The sequence below is a fragment of the Olea europaea genome, unplaced genomic scaffold (assembly GCF_002742605.1).
Source record: "Olea europaea var. sylvestris unplaced genomic scaffold, O_europaea_v1 scaffold1737, whole genome shotgun sequence".
Taxonomy (NCBI): Eukaryota; Viridiplantae; Streptophyta; class Magnoliopsida; order Lamiales; family Oleaceae; genus Olea; species Olea europaea.
In genome coordinates this window covers 103,134-115,716 of record NW_019235080.1, presented here as the reverse complement: position 1 = coordinate 115,716, position 12,583 = coordinate 103,134, and the positions used below count along the sequence as shown (strand labels likewise).

The 12,583-nt window shown below is 38.1% G+C and overlaps 2 protein-coding genes across 3 annotated transcripts in view; one reads left to right on the top strand and one right to left on the bottom strand.

Moving 5' to 3' along the window:
* Positions 1-2,390, top strand: part of LOC111377875 — a 5,224-nt gene extending 2,834 nt beyond the window's left edge. The window contains exons 4-5 of one of the 2 annotated variants that reach the window (XM_023001016.1): positions 585-630; positions 1,969-2,390. In XM_023001016.1, coding sequence (XP_022856784.1) covers positions 585-630; positions 1,969-2,016 — 94 coding nt within the window. In that variant the 3' untranslated portion in view covers positions 2,017-2,390. The remainder of the gene's footprint in view (positions 1-584; positions 631-1,968) is intronic. The other variant, XM_023001015.1, reaches the window with a different exon arrangement.
* An 882-nt stretch (positions 2,391-3,272) lies between these two features.
* On the bottom strand, positions 3,273-6,920 carry LOC111377871. The gene is made up of 4 exons (XM_023001006.1): positions 6,185-6,920; positions 5,710-6,116; positions 3,587-3,656; positions 3,273-3,504 (listed from the first exon to the last, which is right to left on the bottom strand). The coding sequence occupies exons 1-4, from the start codon at positions 6,211-6,213 to the stop codon at positions 3,441-3,443; spliced, it is 570 nt and encodes a 189-aa protein (XP_022856774.1). The 5' UTR covers positions 6,214-6,920; the 3' UTR covers positions 3,273-3,440.
* Between the last annotated feature and the right edge of the window lie 5,663 nt (positions 6,921-12,583).

Genomic DNA, 12,583 nt, shown 5'->3' with positions numbered 1-12,583 from the left:
AGAAGGGGAGAGTTTCACATATTTTTGTGAAATTAACATGGCTATGTATTACTTAAAACAATTGATGTGGTGCCTATGGTTTATGTGTTGCCTTCATTTTATATACTTGGTTTTGTATCATTTTAGTCTATCAGAGAGACTGGTCAAACACTTGGATAGCAAATGGGTTAATTTGTTTGCTGCGATTGGTCAAGTGAAGCAGCATGGCTGGCACATGGTTGAAATCACATGGCGATGTGTGATATAAAGGGAAAATGGTGGTTGACATGGATGACACTTGCATTGGAAGAAACTTTGGGGGTTGAATTCAACCATAATGATATATGCTATGTATAGACAGCCTATGACCATTGCTATTTTAGCTGCCAAATACTACTCTAGTTTCATTGTGATTCTGAATGGACCCTGAACTCTTGCACAGCCAAATTATTCGCTTATATTTTCTTACCTTAATGGACTTGTGACCGATTTCTCATTTGTTTCAATATGGCTAAATGACATTGGCAGATTTATTTTATTTATTATTATTTTTTTTAATGATTTTATCTTTAGATCTAACTTCTGCCTTTGATTGGGCTTTGCAGTTCAAGAGATACAGTGGTTCTTACCCTGAGGTCATTCATCATTAAGGTAAATTATCTGATTCCTAGCAATTGTTTTTGCAAGATATGGACAAGACGACAAAGAGTGCATATTATTATATATTTCTTCCCTTCCAAATTGAATTTCCCCATTTCTTTTTTTGGACTTTCTTAAAGCCATTGTATTCTTAGTTATTCTATGCCAAATACCTGCATTCAAAGTTAGGAACTGATGGTTTCACAAAATCACTTGCTGTGACGCACATCGAGGGACATCTAATTAACAGAAAATAAATAGTTTCCGTCTTTACAACTTCTATCTGAATTCTTTGCCAGTATTGTTTTTCCCTTTTTCTTTTTGATGTATGAAAGATGAAGCTCTTTAATCTCTGATTAAGAATTCAGAAGCTTTTGTTCATACAACAGCTTATGGTCATGTTTCAAATCGTTTTCTGTGTAAAAGTATAAAATAAGGGATTGCCAGATTTAATTTTCTGCATGGGGGGAAATCCTCACAGGTAACATGGCAAATGCGATTGCCCAGATCTTTGTTCTCAGAAAATCCTCAGTTCAGTGTGGACTGGTGTGGTAAAAGTTGTTGTTGCAAAATTAGTTTCCATATGTCGCCTATTTGATGAATTTGCTGATGCGTGGAGTAGTAGCACCACTAAACAGTAGATGCTTCCCCTGCCTTACCTTTCACAACCATATCTGCCAATACACATGAAAACACATGATCTCTCGAGTTTGAGTCCCTCTCATTCTTTGTTAATACAAACTTGAGTTACTGGAAGTTTCACTTCCAATTGAATGATTCTGTCAGAATACAATGTGGATCAGCTTGTTAAGAAACTTCTCTTACACCTGTTGCTGTGAGAGAGAATTTCTGGTTATTGGTTCATAAAGATGTGGTAAAGGATGTCTCATTAACAAATACACTAGGAATGTTTTATTAAAACCCTAACAGGAATAGCTGTACAAGATTGACTAAACACCTTTAGCAAAATTCCTCGTGTTTGAATCCATAAGGTATATGTATATTATGGCAGTATATACTTTCCTAGGGCAGTAAAGGTCAACTGCAGCTGTTGACTGATAAATATATGTAAGGTATAAAGCACCTTATGGTCCTTATTTAATATGCGTGAAAATTTTTGAATGCCTGAGATGAAATAGAACTAAATCTATCGTGAACTGCCATACTAAGGGATGGATTTTATCAAGTCAATTCAAGTATCTTGAAGCAATACTTGATGATGCTGAACTATTCATCTGAATCTACTATTGGTTTAGACTGATAATCTATTATTATTATCATCATTATTTTGATTGTTTCGACTTTTGATCATTATGTTCTGTAAAAGATATTTGTAACACCATAACGCAGGCTGTTGAAAAGAAGAAAGGGAATAAAATAGGGTTTTTGTTCAAGTAGAGAACCAAATCTGGAGGGTGCGCAAAATCTATATGGTGGAAATGTATTTTGGGAACACCGTCATGCAGGCAGGTGAGAAGAAGGGGGAGAAAAGAGGACTTCTTCAAGTAAAGAATCATCTTTGGAGGGTGCACAAGATGTATATGGAGTATATGTATCTTTTTTTATTTATACGAAAATTGTAGAAGTCAAATTGTATGAATCTCCAGCTCCCTCAGGTGGATTTTAAGAGCTCTCTCAACCCCACCCCCACTCCCCATTCCTCTCTCCTTTCGCCTACTTTCCTCCTCTTTAATACACAAATCATTAAAATATGGCACTCCTGAGGTACTAAAATTTTTCTCCTGAAAAAAGAAAATAATGTTATTTCTGTACAATTGTGTACATAATTGCCCTTGTTTAAGTCCCATTTTTTTGGGAAGAATAAATTCTTGAATAGTGTATTGATGGGAAATGTGTGGTTAAAAAATAACAAAAAGTTTTGGATTTGCGTGTAATAATTTTTTTTTAAAGAATGTGTAGTTGAAATGATGTCAAAACACTGTTGAAAAATGAATTTTTCCAAAAAAAATGGGCTTCAATCAAGGGCAATAGTATATAGATAGATGACATGAAAGAGGGAGAGAAAAAAGAGATGGAAAGGAAAGAAACTTGGTTATTATAACTTCTTTCTTTCATGTCGTCTATCTGTATGTTATTATGTACCCAAAATAAAAAAAAATAAGATAGCTGTGGAAGTTTTGAGAATTGAGAAGATTAGACTGTGCAATGTATATTATAACCAAATTTAATTTTTTTAATTTTATTAATATTTCTAAGTGTATGAATTGGAGCATCATGAGTGCTGAGTGTCTCAAAATTAATATTTTAATATTTTTTTAAAGAGTAATGATGAGTATCATGACTATTATTGTGCATTCGTTTACGTGATACCCCTCAGTTAAAAGACAGATGGTGTCGTAGCACGTGATTTTTCCGTTTTAAAGGACATTTTAACTTTGCCTCTTCAAGTATTTGTTACAGGTTAAAAACTAATACATTTATCAATTTATTTGTTCTGCACACGAAAAATAGAACTTTATCTCGAGTAGCTTCCTAACATTTTTGAATTAATTTCCTAAAATCAGCAATGGCATATAACAAAGTCTAATATCTGGATAACAAAAGTAATGGCTGTCGGCTGGGCATTCTGTACGAGACGATTTCCCTTTGTTCTCAATTAATGTGATATTCAATCGCACGACTTTACATTATCGAGCAGATCAACAAACAAATTAATTCATGAATTTCATTATAGTTAAAGTTACAATACAATCTGTAGGGTTCATAGATAGAATTAGAACAGCAACCAGAATGATCCCGTTTATTCACAAAAACAATATGGAAGAAGCAAACTATTTCATTCCTGCAAATGTTATTATGGTTCACTGTGGACGAAACTTGGGCATTACTGTAATTACCCCAGGCCTAGCATCGTCAAAATGATACCTGCAAACATATCTGAATTTAAGTAAAAATCTTTTAAGAACTTTACACAGTCATAATATTGACAAAAGGGAATTAGTTTCACCCGTTCTCAGTGAGAAAATTTCTGATAGCAGGTGGAAGTGAAGCTGCTCCCTTACTATTATTACCTTTTCCTGTGGAAAGTATTAAAACATATCACTTTTACAGAATCCCATGCACATCTATAACTCAAGATGTTGGTCTTCACATACACAGATATAACATAAAATTGCAGGATACATAAAACGAAAGGAACAAACAAAAAAGCAGCGCAGAAGATTCAAGGAGAGGAAGACAGCATGCTTCCTTGGCCCATTACATCAACCCCCCACTATAATAAACATCAATTAAGCATGAGCAGCAAAAAAAAAAAGGTGCATCTGCAACGACAAAAATTTTTCCCAGATCTTGTAAAGCTGGTCAACAGTCATCTCTTGTCCCAAATTCCATGTGTTCAAAGACAAACAAGTCACTGCAAATTATCTATAAATCCGGAATCACTATGTTGCAAAACCAGCATTCTACATCAAGATGCATATAAACATTTTCTAGACTAAAATCAAGCAGTCCTGCACATTCCTTACAATTGCTGTATTTATTTTTATTTCATATTATTTCCATAGAAGTAGTGCAACTCATTTTATGTCTCTATCTTAGGATGTCAACTAAAATGGAGTATACCATTATGCTTGTATGGTGCAGAAATCAGATAATCGTATTCATGTCCTACACAAGCAGACATACAAAAATTTAGAATACTATTATTAAAGTTAAGAAATGAAATTATTCTGTTTCATTTGGTTAGATTGGTTATATAGGCGTCTCATTTGATTTTACTCTCTCATTTTCAGATGTAAACTATTAATAATCTTCTATTTTAATGTTCATAAAACATAATCAATTCTCTACAAACTGAACATTGATACAGTCCGCACAATCTTAAAATTTCATGCACGTTTAGAGCCAAAAATATTTAATAGTTTACGTTAATTATCATCGAAGAGATTGACTAATAGAAGCAAGAGAAAAGAGAGGACCCAAGCAAAATATTTGTATATTCCAGCAAGAAGTAATCGGGAACTGCATTGCAACTTCACTCAAAAATAAAGTTCGAGAGCAAATAACATACAGACTTGGCCTCAAATGTAAAGCGGGGCTGTGAATGAAGTCCGTTCTTTGTGTAGCATGTGAGCATGTTTGGGAGGGTAAACTTAATGAATTTGTCTAACAATGAAATAACTCTTCAACATCAAATCTGTATCTCTGTCACACTTGACATGGAGACATGGTATTCTATATTGTTCAGATAACATTTTTATTGCTTCGCATCTATCTATCAAATTGTTCAGGCAACAAGATAACAATGGTAGCCCTTGTATGCTCTATTTTTCATTTCTTAATTTAGTCACTAAGTATTATAATTTTTGCATGACAGAGCAATCATCTAATCAAGGGCTATGATGTCCCATGAAGTTCTTCATTAAATAAAAATATAGAAAATTTGCATTTTTAAGTACTTCTTCCTGTTATAAACCTTACTATTTGCCTAATTTCTGATACAATATTTGTTCAAGTAGAAACTAATTGTAATGTTCCTTTTCAGTTACCACGTTATTTTTTCAAAATCAATCAACTTAGCCGTTTCAGTGATTCTAAAGGACTTTTAACTATTATCAATAATCTAAACTTTCCTTTTCTTGTGTCGTTTCTTATATTTTTAAAATTTGTATCACAAAATAATGGAAAAAAGATATCTTCGCATTTTCCTTTTCTCCTTCAGTAGATACGTCGCACCTTTTGCTGAATATTATCATAAACTGAGAAAATGTTCTTAATAGTGATATATCTCTTTACTTAAAAATCTTTCTATCTGCCTCTCCAACTGAATTCATGACCTCATATGAGTGGGTTCTTTTCTTTTTCCACAAGTCAAAATTGATCAGTTCTCTTGCATGTGATACAGAAATATTTTGTATAATTGCAGAATTCCATTATGATATAGGATACAGTAATTCTGTAATTTTACCATTCATTTCACTTGTGATACTCTATGAAATTTTATACCACCAGAATCAGTGAAACAAGCTTCGTGTTAACTCATACTTCCTCAAGACACATCCATATGATGGTTCATGTTAAACAGTGTCTTATTCCAAAAGAGCCTCACTTCCAGTTGATGAAAATTACCTGTTATGACTTGTAATAGTTTTCGTCTCTGCTTGAGTACTGGCTGTTTCCGCAACTTCTCTAGGTCGTTATGAGTTAGAGACTCCAGAGGCGCAGACAGCAATGTGGGTGATTCCTTGTGGACTGCATCAGGTGTTGCCAAGCGGTTTGATGACTTCAAGGATTCAACATTATATAAATGTTCCTGCAATACTTGAACAGCTTCTGCTGCGTGCAGACCATGCAAGTCCAATGTCCACTGATCATTTTCACAATTCCTAATACGCAGGATTTCTTTTGCTGCCTTAGCATTAAGCTGTTCAGCAGCATTCCATTCTTCTCGGGCTTTCAGTGAGAAATTTTGGGCAGATGAGTGATCTCCTCTCAGATAGGCATCATTGGCGGCCTTGGAACGACGATATGCTGATCTGTGCAGTGAAGATAATGAAAGTTACAAGTTAATAACAACGTAATCAACAGACTAAGTGCTCATAACCTTGAAACGATGATACGCTGATCTGCCATTTGTACATTTGGAGCTCAAGGTTTCCCTTTAATTCACAAACTTGTTTTATGTACTTCCTCTTGCTCTTATTTTCTTTCTTTTTTTCAGTTTTTGCCCTTTTGCTTGCGTGGTGTCATAAATAACAAACTCAACTTAAAAAAAGACTGAAGGTTATGCTGATTAATGAAAAGGCAATCCAAGGTCCATATATGCTCTTTAACATTTATATTCACCATAAGTATGTGGACTATGACAAGTAAATGAAAATTGAAATAGGGAGCAAAAGGCAGAGGAATGGACAATTCTGAAGACACATGAAAACCAAACACCATCTAGAAAATCCATTATAAAAGTCTAACTTACAAACAATCATAAATCAAATTAATATAAGTAGCAAATGATAAGTTAGCAAATTAGTGTCACGCGACAAATCACAATCTACTAATAGGAGTAGAAACAACCTAGAAGTCTCTCGTATGATGACTACTAACAGAATGCAGAATCCTCAACATATTTGGTGCATGTTTCGGTGAGCTTATAAGGTGCACTCACACAAACATGCTCTTGATTCCCATATCATCTTACTCATCATTGTCAATCGTTATCAATCTCTTCTCATCCACCACATACAATGGCGCCTTCCCCTTCACTTCCTGTCTCCTGTCCCCTTTCCCCTTTTCTTTTCCTTCCGTGTAAAGGCAGAACCCTTCCGTGTAAAGGAAGAAAAATAAATCCTCGGGGCCAATTCGTCATTTGTCGCAATGGTGTCGGAATGGGCTAATATTTAATAGGTTGATCGGAAACAAAAATCGCGCCAAGGGAAATTTTGTCATTTTTCCTAGCAATTTCGTCATTTTTAACGACGATGTCGGAATGGGTTGAAACTTGGCAGGTTAATTGGAAACAAAAATCGCGCCAAAGTCAATTTCGTCATTTGTCGCGACGATGTCCTAATGGGCTGAAATTTGGCAAGTTGATTGAAAACAAAATTCGTGCCGGGGATAATTTTGTCATTTGCCGCAATGGTGTCAGAATGGGCTGAAATTTGTCAGGTTGCTTGGAAATAAAAATCTCACTGGGGCAATTTCGTCATTTATCGCGATAGTGTCGAAATGGGTTGAAATTTTGCAGGTTGATAGTAGACAAAAATCGGCCACGGGCAATTTCATCATTTGTCGCGACGGTGTCAAAATAGGCTAAAATTTGGCAGGTTGATTCGAAACAAAAACCACGCCATGGGTAATTTTGTCATTTGTCGCGATCGTGCACGAATGGGCTAAAATTTGGCAGGTTGATTGGAAACAAAAATCGCGCCAGGGGCAATTTTATATTTGTCCCGACGGTGTCAGAATGGGCTGAAATTTTGCCGGTTGATTTGAAACAAAAATCTCGCCAGGGGCAATTTCGTCATCTTTAGCGACGGTGTCGGAATGGCTGGAATTTGACAGGTTGATCGGAAATGAAAACTGCGCCGGGGCAATTTCATCATTTTTCATGACGGTGTTAGAATGGGCTGAAATTTAACAGGTTGATCGGAAACAAAAATCGTGCCAAGAGCACTTTCGTCATTTTTGCGACGGTGTCAGAATGGGCTGAGATTTAACACATTGATTGGAAACAAAAATCGCGTGAGGGACAATTTTGACATTTGTCACGACGTTGTCGGAATGGGCTGAAGTTTGGCAATTTGATTGGAAACAAAAATCGCGCCAAGGGCAATTTTGTCATTTGTCGCGACGGTCTCGGAATGGGCAAAAATTTGGCAGATTGATTGGAAACAAAAAATTTCGCCGCAGGTAATTTTATCATTTGTCGCGATGGTGTTGGGAAGGGCCAAAATTTGGCAGATTGATGGGAAACAAAAATTACACCAGGGGCAATTTTTTCATTTGTCGCGACGACGTGGGATTGGGCCAAAATTTGGCAGGATGATTGGAAACAAAAACTGCGTAGGGGAAATTTTGTCACTTGTCGCGACGGTGTCGGAATGGGCTGAAATTTGACAGGTTGATTGGAAACAAAAATCGTGCCAGGGGCAATTTCGTCATTTGTCTCGATTGTGTCGAAATGGGCTAAAATTTGGCAGATTGATGGAAAACTAAAGTTGCGCCAGGGGCAATTTTTTCACTTGTCGTGATGGTGTCGGTATTGGCTGAAATTTAGCAGGTTGATTGGAAACAAAAATCGCACCTGGGGCAATTTTGTCATTTGTCGCGATGGTGTCTGAATGGGCTAAAATTTCACAGGTTGATCGGAAACAAAAATTGTGCCAGTGGCAATTTCGTCATTTTTCGCGACGGTGTCATTGTGGGCCGAAATTTGGCAGGTTGATTGGAAACAAAAATCGTGCCAGGTGCAATTTCGTCGTTTGTCGCGACGGTATCGGAACGGGCCGAAATTTGACAGGACGATTGGAAACAAAAATCGCACCAGGGGCAATATTGTTATTTGTCGCGACGGTCTCGAAATGGGTTGAAATTTGACAGGTTGATCGGAAAGAAAAACCACGCCAGAGGCAATTTCGTCATTTTTCACAACGGTGTCAGAATGTGCTAAAATTTGGCAGGTTGATCGGAACAAAAATCGCACCAGCGGCAATTTCATCATTTGTCGCGACAGTGTCGAAATGGGCCGAAATTTGGCAGGTTGATTGGAAACAAAAATCGATCCAGGGGCATTTTCGTCGTTTATCGCGATAGTGTCGGAATGGGCCGAAATTTGACAGGATGATTGGAAACAAAAATTAAGCTAGGGCAATGCTATCATTTGTCGCGATGGTATCGGAATGGGCTAAAATTTGTCAGGTTGATTTGAAACAAAAATCGCCCCAGTGGCAATTTCGTCATTTTTCGCGACGGTGTCAGAATGGGCTTAAATTTTGGCAGGTTGATTGGAAATAAAAATTATGACGTGGGCAATTTTGTTATTTGTCGCGACGGTGTTAGAATGGGTTAAAATTTGACAGGTTGGTTGGAAACGAAATCCGCGCCAGGGGCAATTTCGTCATTTTTCGCAACGTTGTCAGAATGGGTTGAAATTTGCCAGGTTGATTGAAAACAAAAATCGCGCCAAGTTCAATTTTGTCATTTGTCGCGACGGTGGCGGAATGGGCTATAAATTGACAGGTTGATCGGAAACGAAAACTGCGCCAGGGAAAATTTCGTCATTTTTCGTGACGGTGTTAGAATGGGCTGAAATTTGACAGTTTGATTGGAAACAAAAATCGTGCCAGGAGCAATTTTGTCATTTTTGCGACGGTGTCAGAATGGGATCAGATTTGGCCGGTTTATTGGAAATAAAAATCGCGCGAGGGACAATTTTGACATTTGTCACGACGTTGTTGGAATGGGCTGAAATTTGGCCGGTTGATTGGAAACAAAAATCACGCCAAGGGAAATTTTGTCATTTGTCACGACGATGTCGGAATGGGCTGAAATTTGGCAGATTGATTGGAAACAAAAAATTTCTCCGGGGGTAATTTTATCATTTGTCGCGACGGTGTCGGGAAGGACCGAAATTTGGCAGATGATGGGAAACAAAAATTGCGCTAGGGAAATTTCATCATTTGTCGCAACGACGTGGGATTGGGCCAAAATTTGGAAGGATGATTGGAAACAAAAAGTACGCCAGGGGCAATTTCGTCACTTGTCGCGACGGTGTCGGAATGGGCAGAAATTTGGCAGGTTGATTGGAAACAAAAATCATGCCAGGGGTAATTTCATCATTTGTCTCGATTGTCTCGGAATGGGCTGAAATTTAGCAGATTGATGGGAAACAAAAATTGCGCCAGGGGCAATTTCGTCATTTGTCGCAACAGCGTGGGATTGGGCCAAAATTAGGAAGGATGATTGGAAACAAAAACGCGCCAGGGGCAATTTCGTCACTTGTCGCGACGGTGTCGGAATAGGCAGAAATTTGGCAGGTTGATTAGAAACAAAAATTGCGCCAGGGGCAATTTCGTCATTTGTCTCGATTGTCTCGGAATGGGCTGAAATTTAGCAGATTGATTGTAAACTAAAGTCGCGCCAGGGGCAATTTCATCACTTGTCGCGATGGTGTCGACATTGGCTGAAATTTGGCAGGTTGATTGGAAACAAAAATCGCGCCAGGTGCAATTTCGTTGTTTGTCGCGACGGTGTCGAAATGGGCCGAAATTTGACAAGACGATTGGAAACAAAAATTGCGCCAGGGGCAATATTGTTACTTGTCGCAACAGTGTCGGAATGGGCTGAAATTTGACAGATTGATCGGAAACAAAAACCACGCCAGGGGCAATATCGTCATTTTTCGCGACGGTTTCAGAATGGGCTGAAATTTGGTAGGTTGATTGGAAACAAAAATCGCCCCAGGGGCAATTTCGTCATTTGTCACAACAGTGTCGGAATGGTTCGAAATTTGGCAGGTTGATTGGAAACAAAAATTGCACCAGAGGCAATTTCGTCATTTCTCGCGATAGCGTTGGAATGGGCCGAAATTTGACAAGTCAATTGGAAACAAAAATCACGCCCGGGGCAATATTGTCATTTGTCACGGCGGTGTCGGAATGGGCCGAAATTTGACAGGTTGATCGGAAACAAAAATCGCTCCAGGGGCAATTTCGTCATTTTTCGCGATAATGTCAGCATAGGCTGAAATTTTGGCAGGTTGATTGGAAACAAAAATTGCGACGGGAGCAATTTTGTTATTTGTCGTAATAGTGTCGGAATGGGCTAAAATTTGACAGGTTGATTGGAAACGAAATCCGCGTCGGGGGCAATTTTGTCATTTTTCGCGACGATGCCAGAATGGGCTTAAATTTGGCAGGTTGATTGGAAACAAAAATCACGCCAAGTGCAATTTCATCATTTGTTGTGACGGCGTCTGAGTGGGCTATAATTTGACAGGTTGATCGGAAAGGGAAACTGCGCCAGGGGAAATTTCGTTATTTTTCGTGACGGTGTTAGAATGGGTTGAAATGTGGCAGGCTAATCGGAAACAAAAATCGTGCCAGGAGTAATTTCGTCATTTTTGCGACGGTGTCAGAATGGGCTGTGATTTGGCAGGTTGATTGGAAATAAAAATCGCGCGAGGGACAATTTTGACATTTGTCACAACTTTGTCGGAATGGGTTGAAATTTGGGAGGTTGATTGTAAACAAAAATCGCGCCAAGGGCAATTTTGTCATTTGTCACGACGGTCTCGGATTGGGCTGAAATTTGACAGATTGATTGGAAACAAAAAATTTCGCCGGGGGTAATTTTATCATTTGTCGCGACGGTGTGGGATTGGGCCAAAATTTGGTAGGATGATTGGAAACAAAAATTGCGCCAGGGGTAATTTTGTCACTTGTCGTGATGGTGTCGGAATGGGCTGAAATTTGGAAGGTTGATTGGAAACAAAAATCGCGCCAGGGGCAATTTCGTCATTTGTCTCGATTGTGTCGAAATGGGCTGAAATTTGACAGATTGATGGGAAACTAAAGTCGCGCCAGCGGAATTTCGTCACTTGTCGCGATGGTGTCGGTATTGGTTGAAATTTGACTGGTGTATTGGAAACAAAAATCGCGCCAGGGGCAATTTTGTCATTTGTCGCGACGGTGTCGGAATGGGTTAAAATTCGATAGGTTGATCGGAGACAAAAACTGTGCCAGTGGTAATTTCGTCATTTTTTGCGACGGTGTCATTATGGGCCGAAATTTGGCAGGTTTATTGGAAACGAAAATCGCGCCAAGAGCAATTTCGTCATTTGTCGCGACGGTGCCGGAATGGGCTATGATTTGACTAGTTGATCGGGAACAAAAACCATGCCAGGGGCAATTTCGTAATTTTTCGCGGCGGTGTCCATATCAACATGTTCAATCAAATTATTAGCTAACTTAATGATTGTAATAAACAAAATGGTTAAAAAAACATTTTAATAGTTAATTTAACCTGACAGTTATCTAATGTGGCAATGCAAATTGTTTGCTAGTTTACAACGTTAAATATACAATATATTAAAATTTGCATTTACATCGAACTCTTATAAGTGTGACGGATAATAAATGGGTAAAAGTCATAGGTATTGAAAATGCGAGTACAAAATAGAGTTTGATCCACTTATAAACTTTACCAGACGAGCACGGAAAATTAATCCGACCATATGTATTATAATAGTAATATATCTTGGATCCTTAGATCACTGAACAATAATAGTAATAGTAATACTACAATCTAAGTGCAAAAGTAGTTTCAAATAAAAACCGGACCGGATTTCATCTTTTCTTTTCCTGTTTTCCATACATAATAACGAGTATATTTTCCAGGAATTCGTGCGTGCAAGGATCTCCAGGAAAATAGTGCGTGCGTGTAAGGATCTCAGTAACTCAGTGCGCGCGCGTGTGTTAGAGAGAGAGAGAGATTGCGAAACCTT

Excerpts from the sequence above, each read along its gene's own strand:
- LOC111377871 (XM_023001006.1), bottom strand. The coding sequence starts at position 6,213 with ATGGCAGATCAGCGTATCATCGTTTCAAG. Across the intron at positions 3,657-5,709 it reads ACTATTACAAGTCATAACAG|GAAAAGGTAATAATAGTAAG; the intron begins GTAATTTTCATC and ends TACTTTCCACAG. Across the intron at positions 3,505-3,586 it reads AATTTTCTCACTGAGAACGG|GTATCATTTTGACGATGCTA; the intron begins GTGAAACTAATT and ends ATATGTTTGCAG.